This window comes from Stegodyphus dumicola, chromosome 3, assembly GCF_044657685.1.
Source record: "Stegodyphus dumicola isolate Sdum_Otavi_A_Nest chromosome 3, ASM4465768v1".
Lineage (NCBI taxonomy): Eukaryota > Metazoa > Arthropoda > Arachnida > Araneae > Eresidae > Stegodyphus > Stegodyphus dumicola.
In genome coordinates, this window is record NC_140770.1 from 164,188,660 (window position 1) to 164,203,261 (window position 14,602).

The 14,602-nt window shown below is 33.4% G+C and overlaps 1 protein-coding gene across 1 annotated transcript in view; it reads right to left on the bottom strand.

Annotated features, from left to right (window-relative positions):
* Positions 1–14,602, bottom strand: part of Hira (histone cell cycle regulator-like protein) — a 127,496-nt gene that overhangs the window by 62,947 nt on the left and 49,947 nt on the right. Inside the window, exons 9-11 of the mRNA XM_085813566.1 lie at positions 13,849–14,016; positions 756–803; positions 608–664 (exon numbers count right to left, since the gene is read on the bottom strand). Of these exons, the coding sequence (XP_085669692.1) occupies positions 608–664; positions 756–803; positions 13,849–14,016 (273 nt within the window). The remainder of the gene's footprint in view (positions 1–607; positions 665–755; positions 804–13,848; positions 14,017–14,602) is intronic.

A 14,602-nucleotide genomic window follows, 5' to 3' on the forward strand; every position in this document is an offset into this window, starting at 1 on the left:
GATTCTTCCTTTTCCAGATTATAATAAGTCAATTTGAAATCAAAATTATGTTGGATTAGCTATTAGTGGAGACAGAGATATTTCCAACTTATATGGCAATTATTTTAACTTCCTCTGTTCTGAATATTAAATAATTTAGTATCTATTTTATTAGTATCTATTTATTAAAATTAAATAATTTAGTAAGTGAATCTGGAAAGTATTTGATGCATAAGTCACATAATAATAATACTAAATGATTAGAATGTTGCAAATTCCACTTTTTATTACAAGGTTCTGAAAAACTTTTAAGTTTGACAGACGTAATGACTGACATCCCCTCAGATTTCTAATATGCACAAGACATTATATTCATGCAGAATCAATGCTTTATTAGCCAGACATTTAAATTGTAAAAGTAAATTCTGAAGGATTAAATATAATATTCATAAAATATGTTTTGCTCATAAATACAAAAGCTGTGTCTTTTATTTGGTTGCTAATAGGCATCTTGATCTAATCACTTGTCTTCTAGCTTAGACTGTAATAATTTACTAACCTTTAAACTGCAGTTGATGAAATTAATTATAAAACGTATTCAGAAACAACAAAGAATTATATTTCTTACCCAAACTGATAAAGATCGATCTCTACTACCAATAGCACAGCAACAAAAGTGTTCTACCTATAATAAAAGTGTATGTGAAAAATAATGCTCACTACATGTCTAACATTCATACAGGATAATGAAAAGAAATCTCACATAAAATACTTACTTTTTCGGAATCTTTGCTGATTTTACACAGGATATTAGGATTGAATCTCTAAAATAAAAAAAAGTTATCAGCCTAAATCATATTTAGCATTAAAAAAAAGGCATTAACAAAACATTCTGCTTCTATAACTGTTTTGGATATATATTTTCTCTTTTTTAAAATAAATTAACCTATCTATAAATTATTACAACAATCTAATAATTAGTCAATGGACTTTAACATTTTTTTTTCATTGTTAGGAGTAATTGTGATAAGTATGGCAAGTACCAATTCATTTCCTCGTGGCATATTTATAGTTGGACGTGTTAATTAAAGCATAACAAAATCTGCACCACAAAATTGCAAGTTTTAAAAATACTGTTTAAAAAAATGTATGCTATATCAGAGCCTGAAAAGTCTGTTCAAAATGGCTTGGTTTGGGACTCTTAATTGTAATTAATTTGTACAAGATTTACCATAAAAAAGTTTACACAATACCAAAAGCTTTAATCGGTGCAACTGAATTTCATCTACCAGTATCTCAATTCGAAAATGTAGAATAATGCTCATCAACATTTCCTTTGGTAAGTTGAGATCCCTACTTTAGTAGCTGATTTGTTTTTCAGTTTGATTTATTAAATTACAGAAAAGCACTCAAGGGCTATCTGTCACGAAACCGCCCATGCAGCCAGCTATTGGTTTCAAACTCTGGACCATACTATCAGTGTTCAGCAATTTTACTGCTTGTTTGCTGGTGGGCCACTTTAGTAGTTGAAATGGGTTGAATAGCTTGATTATGGAAAGTATATTATGACTATTTGCCTGTTAGAAGTGCTTTCTTGAGAATATTTAAGAAAAACTCACTCATATTCATGTTACATATGAGTAAAAATCAAAAAAATCCTTATGTGGCGAACCCATTCAAAACCAGGATTCAAACACAGGATAAACTGCCACTGCTTCACAAGCTTACACACTTTAGGAGTTGGCAATGAACAAACTGCAGTCAGGCAATTAGATATACAAATAACTCAGTGCTGCCTGAGATAACCACTGACCTGACTTTGTTGTAAAAGTCTTACAGTGTTAATAGTTATCCTGGCAGAAGGAATTATTTCTTCCATATAAAAAAAATGAATATTACATGGGCATACAAGACCTGAGTATAAGCATACAAATATGTTAATTACAGACATTGTCTTGTACAAGTTATATGACATTGTTAGATATAATCATGACAGTTATGTGCACATTTAAACATTATCTGAATACATATTTACAATACTACTACTGAGATAATCAAAGTAAACTTCTAATTCAGTTACACATTGATTGGTGTTTTATGTTATTTTTAACTGCTTTACAACATTAATTTTAACAAGTATATGCAAAATGGATACTAATAAGCTTACATTACAAAAGTTTTTGCTCTTGCAGTCCAGTTACTATTCTACAGGATGAGCTATTTTTTTAATGTTGATTTTTAGTTGTTGTAGTATTAAAACTGGTAAGGAATTAAACTGGGTAGGGAGTTATGTGACTCAATTTTCTGGTACCTTAGCTGATTTGCTTGGAAAAGTTACAAATGCTATTATAGTTGTAGTACCTATCAAGGAAGTATCTTTGTTACTGTTCAAATTACTTGGATATTATTGCAAGAGACAATTACATTAATCTGCTCTGTTATCTGTGAGCTGTCAGTTCAATATACTCCACTTTTGTAAAGCCACTTTGATTTGCTATTGAAATTATGCTGCGAAGATCCAATTCTCAACCGGGGGGGTCTTAATACCTTGCTGAGCATAACCTGATCACCTCTTCCACCTGCAGGTATTCTCTACCCATTGCAGCTAGTATTCACTGCTTGGTGTTTTTAAATGCAATTTATCTGCATGTGGACAGTTGAAAAGGTAGTGATCTGCATGACCTACACCACATTTACATAGTTCTGAGTCTCGTCTGCTGAATCTCTTAAGATAATGTGGGATGGGACCATGGTCAGTGTTGAAATGAGTTTGTGCGCTGCTGTATGTTTTTACTAGGCATGAAACTTTGGGAAAGAACTTGTAGGTTCTCCTTCCTGTGGTTTCCTTTTCCCATTTTTACTGCCATTCTTGTACAAGGCTATTGAACACTTTTTTTTGGGGGGGGGGTAATGAGACTGTGGCACACTTACTGGGTTTACTGATATACTGGAGTCATTGGCTGCAGATTTCGCAAAGAAGTCCACCACTTCACAGCCAGTAACACCCACATGAGCTGGAATCCAGATCAGTTTGGGTTTGTCATCTGGTGGGATCCTTAGGAGAATTTTTTGAATATCTTGCACTAAAGGACTCCTTGACTTATGCCTCAGATGGCCTCCAAACTTGAGGGGAGTCCTTTGCTGCTAATTGATATTTTGCAAAATTGATGGCTGCTTTTAATGCTAGAAGCTCTGTCTGAAAGATAGTATTTTTGCCTTCCAGTCATCTTTCCCAAGTTTTTACTACTTCTCCTTCTTGGAATACACAGTAGTCGCAACCTGTGCTTTTTTCCATCTTTGTACCATCTGTATATATAGCTAGGGCTTTCTCATTTAGTGAGATGTATTGCAAGTGTACTGTGTGCGATAAGTCCGTATCTGTAGGGTGTCCAAGCATAATCAGTTTGTGCTTCTAATAGTCAGTGTGGTAGAATGCCTTCTGCCACAGAGAGACATTATCTTCCATGCACAGTGTCCTTACTAATAATGATTATCTTTCCACTAGAAGATCCAGCGGAGGAATATACTGCCAGCACTTGCAGTGCCCGCAGTTGGGCATGTTCAGCAACATTCGCATATAATCAACAGTTGCATTCTTTGGATGGTGAGAAGCTGCCTCCTCATATGGGCAATGATGCCTCATATGGGCGGTCCTCATATGTTCTTTCCCCACATTGCAGCCCCATATAATACGAGGGCAATCCCAAAAAAAAAAAAGGTTTTGGGGGACGTGGAGAAAGTTTTAATACGTTTGTTGGCAACACTGTTGTGAGTGGTGCCTTCTCCACTACCACATAAGCATGCAGGCGCTTCGCTCGGATGCTCAGTCTTGGCTTGGCAGCCATTCGAAATGGAGCTTCCGATAAACGTTACCGCCAAGTGCAAAGTGCACGCAGTTTTTGAACACAAAAGGCGTTAAACCAGTTGAAATTCACTCAGAAGGGCAATTCAGAACCGGAGAAGAGGGATGTTGAGCAAGGGTGTAAGCATTCTCCACGACAACGCCCGTCAAACCGTCGATCTCCTGCAAAATTTTGGTTGGAACGTCATCACACACCCACTCTACAGTCCGGACTTGGCACCCAGTGATTTCTACCTGTTCCCTAAGTTGAAGGAACATTTGTCTGGACGGCGGTTCTGCTCCGATGATGAGGTGAAAGATGAGGTTCAACGCTTCCTGAAGGGCATGGCGGCAAGCTGGTATGACATGGGCATTGTAAAACTGCCACAGCATCTGAAAAAATGCATCGACCGAAATGGCGATTATGTTGAAAAATAAAGCATTCTTCAATCTTTAAAATGATGTAGCAATTATAGAAAATAAACTGTTCTTTGTATATATAAAAATATAGGAGACCTTTTTTTTTGGGGATTGCCCTCGTATGATCTTTTCTGAGATTGTTCTGTACCAGCTTTTGAGCATAGTGATTGGAGTGCCACAATGAGGTCCTGTTGTTCTAAACATGGAAGTGCTACGCTGATTTATTTTTTGCTTAAGCTCTTTAATGTGTGGTACTCAGGAAAGCCTATTGTTAATTATATTAGTATATTTAAGGTTGGTGACTTCTTTTATAGAGACTCCATTTACTTTAATGCTAAGATTTCTATTTTGTGCTCCATGTTTACATATAAACAATTGTTTAGTTTTATCTGCAAAGATATGTAATTTGTGCTGATTTGCCCAACTTGCAAAAGTATTGATGGCATTTTGTGCCTTTAGCCTAATATCCATACTACCAAAAATGACCAATAAAATGTCATCCACATACACCTGGGTACCCACTCCTTGCTGTTGGTCATAGCAAGGCTGTGTTCCTTACAAGATTCCAAAGCGTAGATCCCAAGCAGGAACCCTGGGGACAGCCTCTTTCCAACTTGACTCTTTCCATCATTGTCGTTGTAACCTGTATCCAATGATCCTGCAAGTATCTGCATATAAGGTTCAGGATTTCCTATAGGCATTTGACTACGTCTGGCCACCAACCATAACGAGTCGAATGCCCCTTTAATGTAAAATTATATAACTAGTGTGTCTAAATTGTTGCCTTTGTTCTCCTCTATGTTATCTAATAGTTGTTTTAAGTTATGTTATCTAGAAGTTGTTTGTTGTTATCTAGTAGTATCTAGTATTGTCAATGGACTTTCCTGCACAGAAGCTATGTTGTTTTTCATTTATAGTCTTGTTCCTGTAAATGTGGAAATTAATATGTTGTAGAATTACTTTTCTAAAATCTTACTGATTGAAGGCAGTAAGCTTATAGGCCAGTGATGGCTAACCTATGGCACGCATGCCAAAGTCAGCATGCAGAGCCTCATCAGCTGGCACGCGACTAAAATATTACTTCCTTGATCAATAATCACAATAAAATGATACTTTGTAAATTAAATAAGTGTTTTAGTCTGTTCTTGAATGTTTCATTTACTTACTTATTACATAATGTCACTGGTATAGGGCCTAAACCTAGATACAAGATTTTCATATATACCCACAGAAATTATATACATATTTATTGACATAATTTATGATGTTTCAATTGTTTGGCCCATTCATATTACTTGTTACATAGCAAAGAATACGCCAAAGATGAAGCACCTGATATTTACTAAACGAATTCAAATTCATTGCAGACTGCTGGTGAGTTTTAATACTTTCATTGTTAAATAGATTTTCTATACTCCAGGTTTTGAACCCTCACAAATAATTCCAGAAAAAAAGGCAAAATTAAATATTGATAGTGGACGATCATTTCAAGAGACCTGGACAGAATCATTTGGAGTTATTGAACACAATAGGAAAGCATTATGCATTCTATGTGGGAAAAGTGTTGTGTGTCGCACAAGTAGTGTCAGACAACACCTACCAGACCAACGACAAGATTGTTGTCGAATTTGATGAAGCTGTGCGGAAAGTGTTTATTGAAGGGAAAATGAGGAATTATAATTACTAGAAAGTTGGTTTTTGCAATTATCTTTCTAAAATAAACCATCTAACAATGACCGGCTTTCAAATTTCACGGTGCCTGGCAAAACATAACAAACTGCTCTCCGATGGAAATTTAATCTAAGAGATTTGGGGCACGCGGCTCCAAAAAGGTCTGCCACCACTGTTATAGGCCTATATGATGCTGGGTCTGACAGGTCTTTGCTCTGCTTGTGAAAGAGTGCAGTTTCAGTTAGTTTCATGCTTCTAGAGAAATGTACACTGCTCAAAAAAAAAAAAGGGACAGTGCTATATCTCCCGTTCTACTGGGGCGATTGACAAAATTCAAACTACGTTTTTCATGTCTCGAAAGCGCCACTTAGGATATATATTAGATTTATATATAGTACTATTCTAACATAGGTATTTTGACACAAAATCGGACTTTTTCTGAAATAACATACCAATTTTTTTACATATTTCGATTCTACGACTCAAATTATGCAGAATACCAAGTTTTGTAAAAATCGTACGATTAGTTTTTAAAATATTAGCTCTCAAAATTTTAGCTCCTCAATGTTAATTGAATTTGGCAAATATTTATTAATATCTCTTTTTTTATTAAACTTTTTTGATTTTTCTCTCACATTTCGAAATTTTGGTTCATTCCAAATAAAATTTACCCATTTTTTGCGTTTAATTTTTTAAATTTTTATTTTTAAATAATTTCTATAGATTTTTCGAAAAAAATTTTGAATTATAACCTATAAAATTTTTACCATCATCTTAGAGTAGGTGTATTTTTAAGCATATCTGCAAAAAATTAGACTTTTTTACTCAAAATTTTCGAAGATATACACGAATTTACATAATTTCGCGTTTTGAAATTTGGCACCTTTTTTTTGAGCGATAATAACGCCAAATGTGGTCTATGGATTTTTGTTACACTGAATTGCCACAGCTATTTTTAACCTTAAACTTCAAGCAAAATTTTACGGAGAATTAATTATATGACATTTTTTCCCTCAATGATGCATAATAAATATTTATTAATACTATATGAAAGGCTATTTTTTTAAATTATAGATGATATTCAAATTTTTAACTATTTTTTTTTTTTTTTTAATTTCTCTCGTATCTTTTCTTTTTTTAAAAAATTTAAGAGTAAGTTTTTGTAAGAGTAAATTTTTACCTTCGGCGTTTTATCGTCTGCTACTTTACTTTGTTTAAATCGAATTGTCTAAAACTGAGAATTTTCGTTTGATATTTATTTAAATTTTATGACATTAACTGCATAATTTATTTCTAAACAAACTGTTGCTTTTGAAGTGGCTGAAAGAGCGGCTGATACTATTATCCATATTTTTAAAGCACAATATATTTTTAAAGAAACATAATATTTAGAATAATCGTTTTTTATAAAAGTCAAATTATGATATAAACATACAACCCTCTAGAGACTGAATTAATGGAAGTTCAATGGTTATGTAGAAATGATCTGCAGCTACTTAATGGCTGGATAAGTCAGCAGATTCTGTGGACAAGTAAGAATAATTATATAAACGTCACCAACATTCTGGATTCAATAAACAACGAGGATACGATGTTTACTAAATGAATTAAGAAGTTTTAAAACATAACAAATCAACTCATTTTTTTCCTAAAATGTATTTTTGTGCGTAGCGTATTTTCATTATATCCTTAAAATTCTAATTTAGAATGTAATTGTCAAGAACTGAATCCTAATCATCAGTAATATAATAAGTAATTATTGCTGTTATTAATAAATCCTTCTTATAAAGTAATTGCAAATATTTCAAAAAACTTTCTGTCTGAATGCAAACATTTTTCTATGCAAATATTTTTAATTTTATATTAATCAAGATTGCACACCATATTACTTATTTCCACTTCAATTCTTACCATCAGTTCTAGTAGAATTTACAAATCAATTATATTTAATTAAGGATTGAATTGGATTATTTAATTATGGCAAAGCACACGAGGGATGCCTTCGTGGAGGACTTTCTAAAGGAAACTGTCTCGTATACAAGTTACACATGGGGAAAACCACGATAACACCCATGCGACCAGCCCGTTCACAGGATTCGAAACTCGGACTGAACTACCAGTGTTCAACGTCTTTACAGCTCGGCCACTGGTGGGCAATTTAATTAAGGAATGACCATCTAAGTTTAGAAACAGCGTACAGTAACAGCATTTCAATTATTGGTTCCGTATCTTTCATGTTACTCTCGATTGGCTAGCTACAGGATTTTTAATGAGTATTCGGATTTTACTAGTAACTTCACTTGGAAATCGCGCTTAAACTAGGTTAGTTAGTTATTTGAACATAGAAAGAACATGGGAGCTATTTGATAAGGATGCTTTCATAGAGAATCTTTGTAAAGAGAACCTAAAAAACTACGAAAACCAACCATGCAGTCTGGGTTAGACTGAGCAGCAAACAATTAGTATTTAACAATATTTTCTTTTTCAAATGCTAGGCAACTGATGAGGCTCCAATTAAATCTCCAATTTAATATTTTATTTGTAAATATTTAAAATATTGTTGTATTCTTTGACACAAAAAGCAGAATTTAAGTTTTCTTAATTCGTTAGTAAACTAGCAAGCCGTAGTGCAAATGAATATTCAATTTCTTTGGCAATAATTGTATTCACTTAATATTCTTGGAATATGAGCTAAAGAAGGAACGTTCTCGGAAGGTTAAAGAAGTGTTTAAATCCAGTGATATTAGGTTTGTCTTACAAGCTCAGGATCAAAACGATTCTGCAATTGCCCGAGTAGTTGACTTGTAAATGGATGTGAATTAAGCAGATGACTTTTAATCTTACGTTATTCAGCCAGAAAACGTATTCGAAATGTTTTGTATTGCATGACAATGCATCTTTTCATTATTCAATAACCAGTCGGAGAACCGCTTGTGTTCGGAAAATAAGTATGTATATACAATCGTCCTGCATGTTCTTCAAATTTGTCTTTTTTTCTTTCTCAAAAACTAAAGTTGCCTCTCAAAGGAAAGTTTTTTGACATTGAAGAGACAAAATTAATATGACATCTACTTTTAGCGGCATGTGAAAAACAGATCTCTACAAACCTTCTCTTCCATTACATGTTGCACAGTCAGACAAAAAGTTACATCAGCGTAAATTCTATAATCTATTTTTATTACACTCTAATTACTTTATTAACATACAGTGAATATATACTAAATCTTTAACTTTAGCTTAAGTAATTCGGAATTTTTGACGGAATTGTTGTCGGAACTAGGACTTAGAAGATAAGTCAAATTAAATATTTCGATAACCCAGTAAATTCAAGTTCGAAATTTCAATATTTTATTTTCGGAGGGAGGGGAAATGTTTTCAGTTTTGGTCCATTATACTAAGTATATTTGCTTCGATTTTTTATTTTTCCATAAAAGCGAAAATTTTACGCATGGTATACATGTAACGCATAGCTTCAAATTAAAATTTAATAATATACAGAGTGGTTATAATTAAAGTTCCACATTGAAATGGTCATAAAAGGAAAACTACTGGATCAAATGTTATCAAACTTGGAAATCGTGTAAAGGAGGTCATGGGAATTTATTTTCCGCGAAAAAAAGGAAGTTCGAAACCTCGCCACCAGGAAGGGAAATGGCGCTGTATGCAATATTGTTAAGCGAAATATGGGTCGGAATCTAACTTAACCTTTTGTTAAACGGGTTTAATATGTTGTATATCCTTAAGAAACTTTGAAGTAGGCAAATTATTATTTAAAGACGTTAAATTCGATAAATGTCGAGTGCGCCATCCCTGTAAGTGAGAATTTCGTCCGTGAAAACTACGAATTAGCAATTAGAAAATGTGAGATCGCAAATCACTCTCACAAGTGCGTACAATCTGGAAATCGTTTTCTTACAGATCGCTAATTTGTAATTTTTTAAGCCTGAATTCGGCACTAAAACATGAAGATACTGATTCAAAACGCTTTTAATTGATTTGGGCCAAAGAAATCTCTCATGTTATCTATCTAGTTCCATTGCATTCTCCTACTGCATTCGATTGCATAGCAGTCATTCCACACCGTTTAGTGTTGAATGACAGCTAGTTTTATAACTGAACTATTTTCCTCTGAAGAGCAGTCGACAGCTGGACCACTGTGATTGCAGCTCACTTAGAGTCAATGTTAAAATGTTTCGTGATACATGAACTGTATTAACGTGGCATTTTAGATACTACGATTTTTATGCAGGGCTGGGCCCCACCTCACGTGTGTCGCATAGTTACTTAGGCAACATTTCACAAATGAACATCTTATAGGCCAACACTTCCTCTCTTCCCACCAGACCTCAACCTCTGTGACTTTTGTCTATGAGGTTATCTCAAAAGCACTGTTTATGGTGATAATCTAAACAATTTGGCAGAAATGAAAAATGTGATACACTGATAACATTCCTCCTGATATGCTATGTGTAACTTGTATACGAACCAGTTTCCCTTAAAAAGTCCTCCACGAAGGAATCCCTCCCTTAAGGCAGATAGCCCTCGAGTGCTTTGCCGTAATCTAATAAACCAAACCAAAACCAAACCTGATATGCTAAGAGCTGCTGTTGAGAATGCAGTAACATGATTTAACTTGCTTTCGGAAAATGCTGGACGCTACATTGAACATGCTTTGTAACACGTTTCGGAAAATATTAAACACATTTTAAACAGATGTTTTCGTGTCTTATTTCATTTAACAATATTGTATACAGCGCCATTTTTCCCCTGATGGTGAGTTTTTGAACTCTTTTTTTTTTTCCGCCGAAAATAAATTCTCATAACCTCCTTTACACGATTCCCAAGTTTGATAACATTTGGTCCGGTAGTTTTCCTTTTATGACCATTTCAAAGTGGAATTTAATAATAACCACCATGTAAAATAAGCTTTAAAAGTCTGACAGTTTGGTTCAAGTCCCAACTTTAAAAAATATATATATAAATATAAATTTTTATATTAATTCTCTTAGAAAGCATGTTTTAAGAAGCTAATTTTTTCTCTCGCGTTATAGATTGTATAAAAAAACATGATCTTTAATATGATTTAGATTGTTTCAGCCGATATAAGAATCGGGTTACTCTGTGGTACAGAATAAACCCTGCTGGACTGTTTTATTTCTTTGTCATTTAGCAAAAATGTTTTAATTAAATTATTTTTTATCCTTTGGACTTCGCTTTAAACTTTATTTATAGCTAAAATGACTAGAAAATGAAAAGTTGTCTTTAGCTGAAATGCAATTCATATAATTGATATTTTAAAAAATTGACAAGGATGCAAAATGTATGGAAGTCTAGCAGTAGAAAAATCTTAATTTTCTTGTGTGAGCACTGAAAATAACTGTAGAAGGAAAGAAGAAAATTAGGGAGGAAAGTAAGCAAAATTTTGCAGGGAAATTTGGCTGTCAGACATACCAAGATGTTCAAAAAGTTGGACGCTTTCGAATATACTTTCAGGATACTTCAAAGAATTTAGGTGTTCAAAGAGAAAACACTGGGACGAGTACACCAGCAAATACCATCAATTGAGCTTGTGTTAACAGAAAAGACAAAACGATATCATTGCAGATTAAAGTGAAGAGCGACTGGTTTTAAACTATATGGTTGTGTAAATTACGTTATAGAACATCATATCGTATCATAAATGTTGAATCCCATGATTTCCTCAGTCGAATTATTTGAAGATTCAGGAGTTTATCCAGTGATGTATGTGGATGTCACTTAAAGATGTTTTTTTCCCTTCCTGATGAACTAGCGGCCGAGCGGTAAAGTCGCTGAACACTGGTAGTTCGGTCCGAGGTTCGAATCCCGCGAACGGGCTGGCTGCATGGGCGTTTTCGTGGTTTTCCCCATGTGTAACGTGTATGCGAGCCAGTTTCCCTTAGAAAGTCCTCCAGGAAGGCATCCCTCCCCTTAGGCAGATAGCCGTAGTGTGCTTTGTCATAATAAAATAAACCAAAACCTTTTGATGAAACCAGTCTTTCCTTTCATCTCATGGCTTCAAAATGTTTAGCCTCTAAAGACTGATAAAGGCTCTGACGAAATACTTCGTGAAGAACTTTCTAAGGGAAACCAGCTGTCATACGCGGTACACATGAGAAAATCCACGAAACCGCCCATGCAACCAGCCCGTTTACTGGGGTTCGAACCCCGGAGTGAACTACCAGTGTTCAGCAACTTTACCGCTCGGCCGTTTGTGGGCCTTTATGAAATGGAAGGCGATAACTTTATTTAAAATGATTGTCAGAAATACCAAAATGTTTCGAAAAGTTGGATACTTTTCAATATACTTTCAGAATGCTTAAAGAAACAGAGAAGAAAAATAAATTTTTTCGTAAAATTTAGTATTCATATTTTTTTTAATTTAAAACTTTTCAATCTTATGATATTTGATTCTTGCGATTTCAAAAATAAAATATTTGACTAAAATATGAATAACATTTTAAGAAACCAAATGTAGGATAAAATTGTGTAAAGCAATGGGCACAATGATAAAACTGTTTAAAGCAGTGTATGCAAGTCATCCTAAGTTAAAATATCGGTTACATCTCTCTTATTTATATATATTTTTTCTGAACGGAACGTTGAAAGGCGTGTAAAACTGTGCTTTACTGTATTTTCTCTTTTAATATGGTATGCAGTTTTCAAACGCATCGTAGTCTGGGTTACAAAGTATTCTTCCGAAAAAAACGCAGTTCAAATAAATAAAATCAAATTCTGGAAAATTGATATTAATAAATATATTTAAAATGCTCAGTTCGAAGGAATAAATAGAAAATTTTAAAACAATTATCTGAAGAGACAATGCAACACAAACAATTAAAATAAAAGAATAAAAATTTAAAAATGACCTAAAATAATAGCTATGACGAAAAATATATATAAAGAAAACTATTTGAAAAAAAAAAATAAACGCTGCACCTTTATTTACGCAGTTCGAATAGGTAAATAGAAATTTTTAAAACAGTTATTTGAAAAAAAAAAAAAAAAAATAATGATGCAACTTAAACAATTAAAATGAAATTACTTAAAAAATTACTTAAAATAATAAGTTATAATTAAAAATATAATATAAAGAATATTATTTGGAAAAAAGGAACGATGGTGACTTTTTTTCCTAAGGAAACTAGGTTGCCATATATTAAGAAGTTCGCCAAGTGAAGTATTCTTGGCGCAAACTGACAAAAAAGTGCCAACATAAATTTGTGAATTTCTCCGTAAATTTCGCTCCAAATTTTACAAAATTTCATATTTAGGCGTAATTTGAGTCATAGAATCGAAATATGTAAAAAAATTGGTATGTTATTTCAGAAAAAGTCCGATTTTGTGTCAAAATACCTATATTAGAATAGTGCTATATATAAATCTAATATATATCCTAAGTCGCGCTTTCGAGACATGAAGAACGCAATTTGAATTTTGTCAATCGGCCCAGTAGATCGGGAGATATAGGACTGTCCCATTTTTTTTTTTTTAGCAGTGTACCAGTCGCCAGCAGGCTCTGCATAGTTTTGGAAATAACCATAAGAATCCTTTGTGAATTTCTTTAACAATGGTATTATCAGGACCTGAACTTTTTTTATTTGCTAGGACTCTGATGATGTTATGCACTTCGTAGTCTGTAGGAAGAGTAATATCTCTGTTGCTGCTTTTCCATACAAATAAATGGTAGACATACTACCACAACCTGCAAGCATACTGTTAGCATACAAATAGGCATATGGTAGTTAGGCATACAATTGGAAGGCATGTATTACAAGTATGAAAACCACTTTTAAACATATTTTTAAACCACCTTTGAAATAAATTTCTGCATGAAACTGGAAACAAAACTGCATACAGCTAATTAAATAATAAAATGTTCATCGACTAATTTATGAAGCTACAGACTCTCTACTTACAACACATGTGATAGCTTTCCTATGGCCTACAAAATCCCTGTTGGCTTTCCATCCATCTCTCTCAATAATCTGAGCAGTAGGCCCAGAATTATTCATGGCATGGGCAGAAACCAAATACCGGCCATCGGGAGACCAGCTCAAACGTAGGACATGTGTCGTACCACCACACTGCAAATTAGAATGCAGTATGATATTACCAATAAAAAACTAAACAAGATTTCAGAAATAAATTAGTTCCTTAGAGGTAATAAAAACTTTTAGTTACAAAAAATTACAAAAAATTGCATTGAAAATAATTATTTTAAAAGATTATTTTAAATCAGGGTTCGTACACATTTCTGCACATGGAATTTAAGGACTTTTAAGGACCATTAATGGAAAAAATTAAGGACCTGTGAGCAAATGGGAACTAAATAAATTCAATTAAAATTATTATCTATGCCTGAACTTCACTTTTGTAATACCATCTTAAAAATAAAATAGATCCACAAGTAGGATGCATTATTATTAAATGTAACATAATTAACATATTTATTAATAAGTTTGAGAATAAAATAAACTTTATGAAATTTATGAAGTCGCATTAAATATTTATAATAATTTAACACATATTTGAAAGAAGATAAGCGATATTTTATTTAGGCTTTACTAACAGTTAGCTTTATTTATTTTTTTCCCTCATTTTTGTCACATACTTGCTCAGTCTAGAGGTTTAGAAAACAGTAAGTAGATTTTATGTCAATCGGCACAGGTT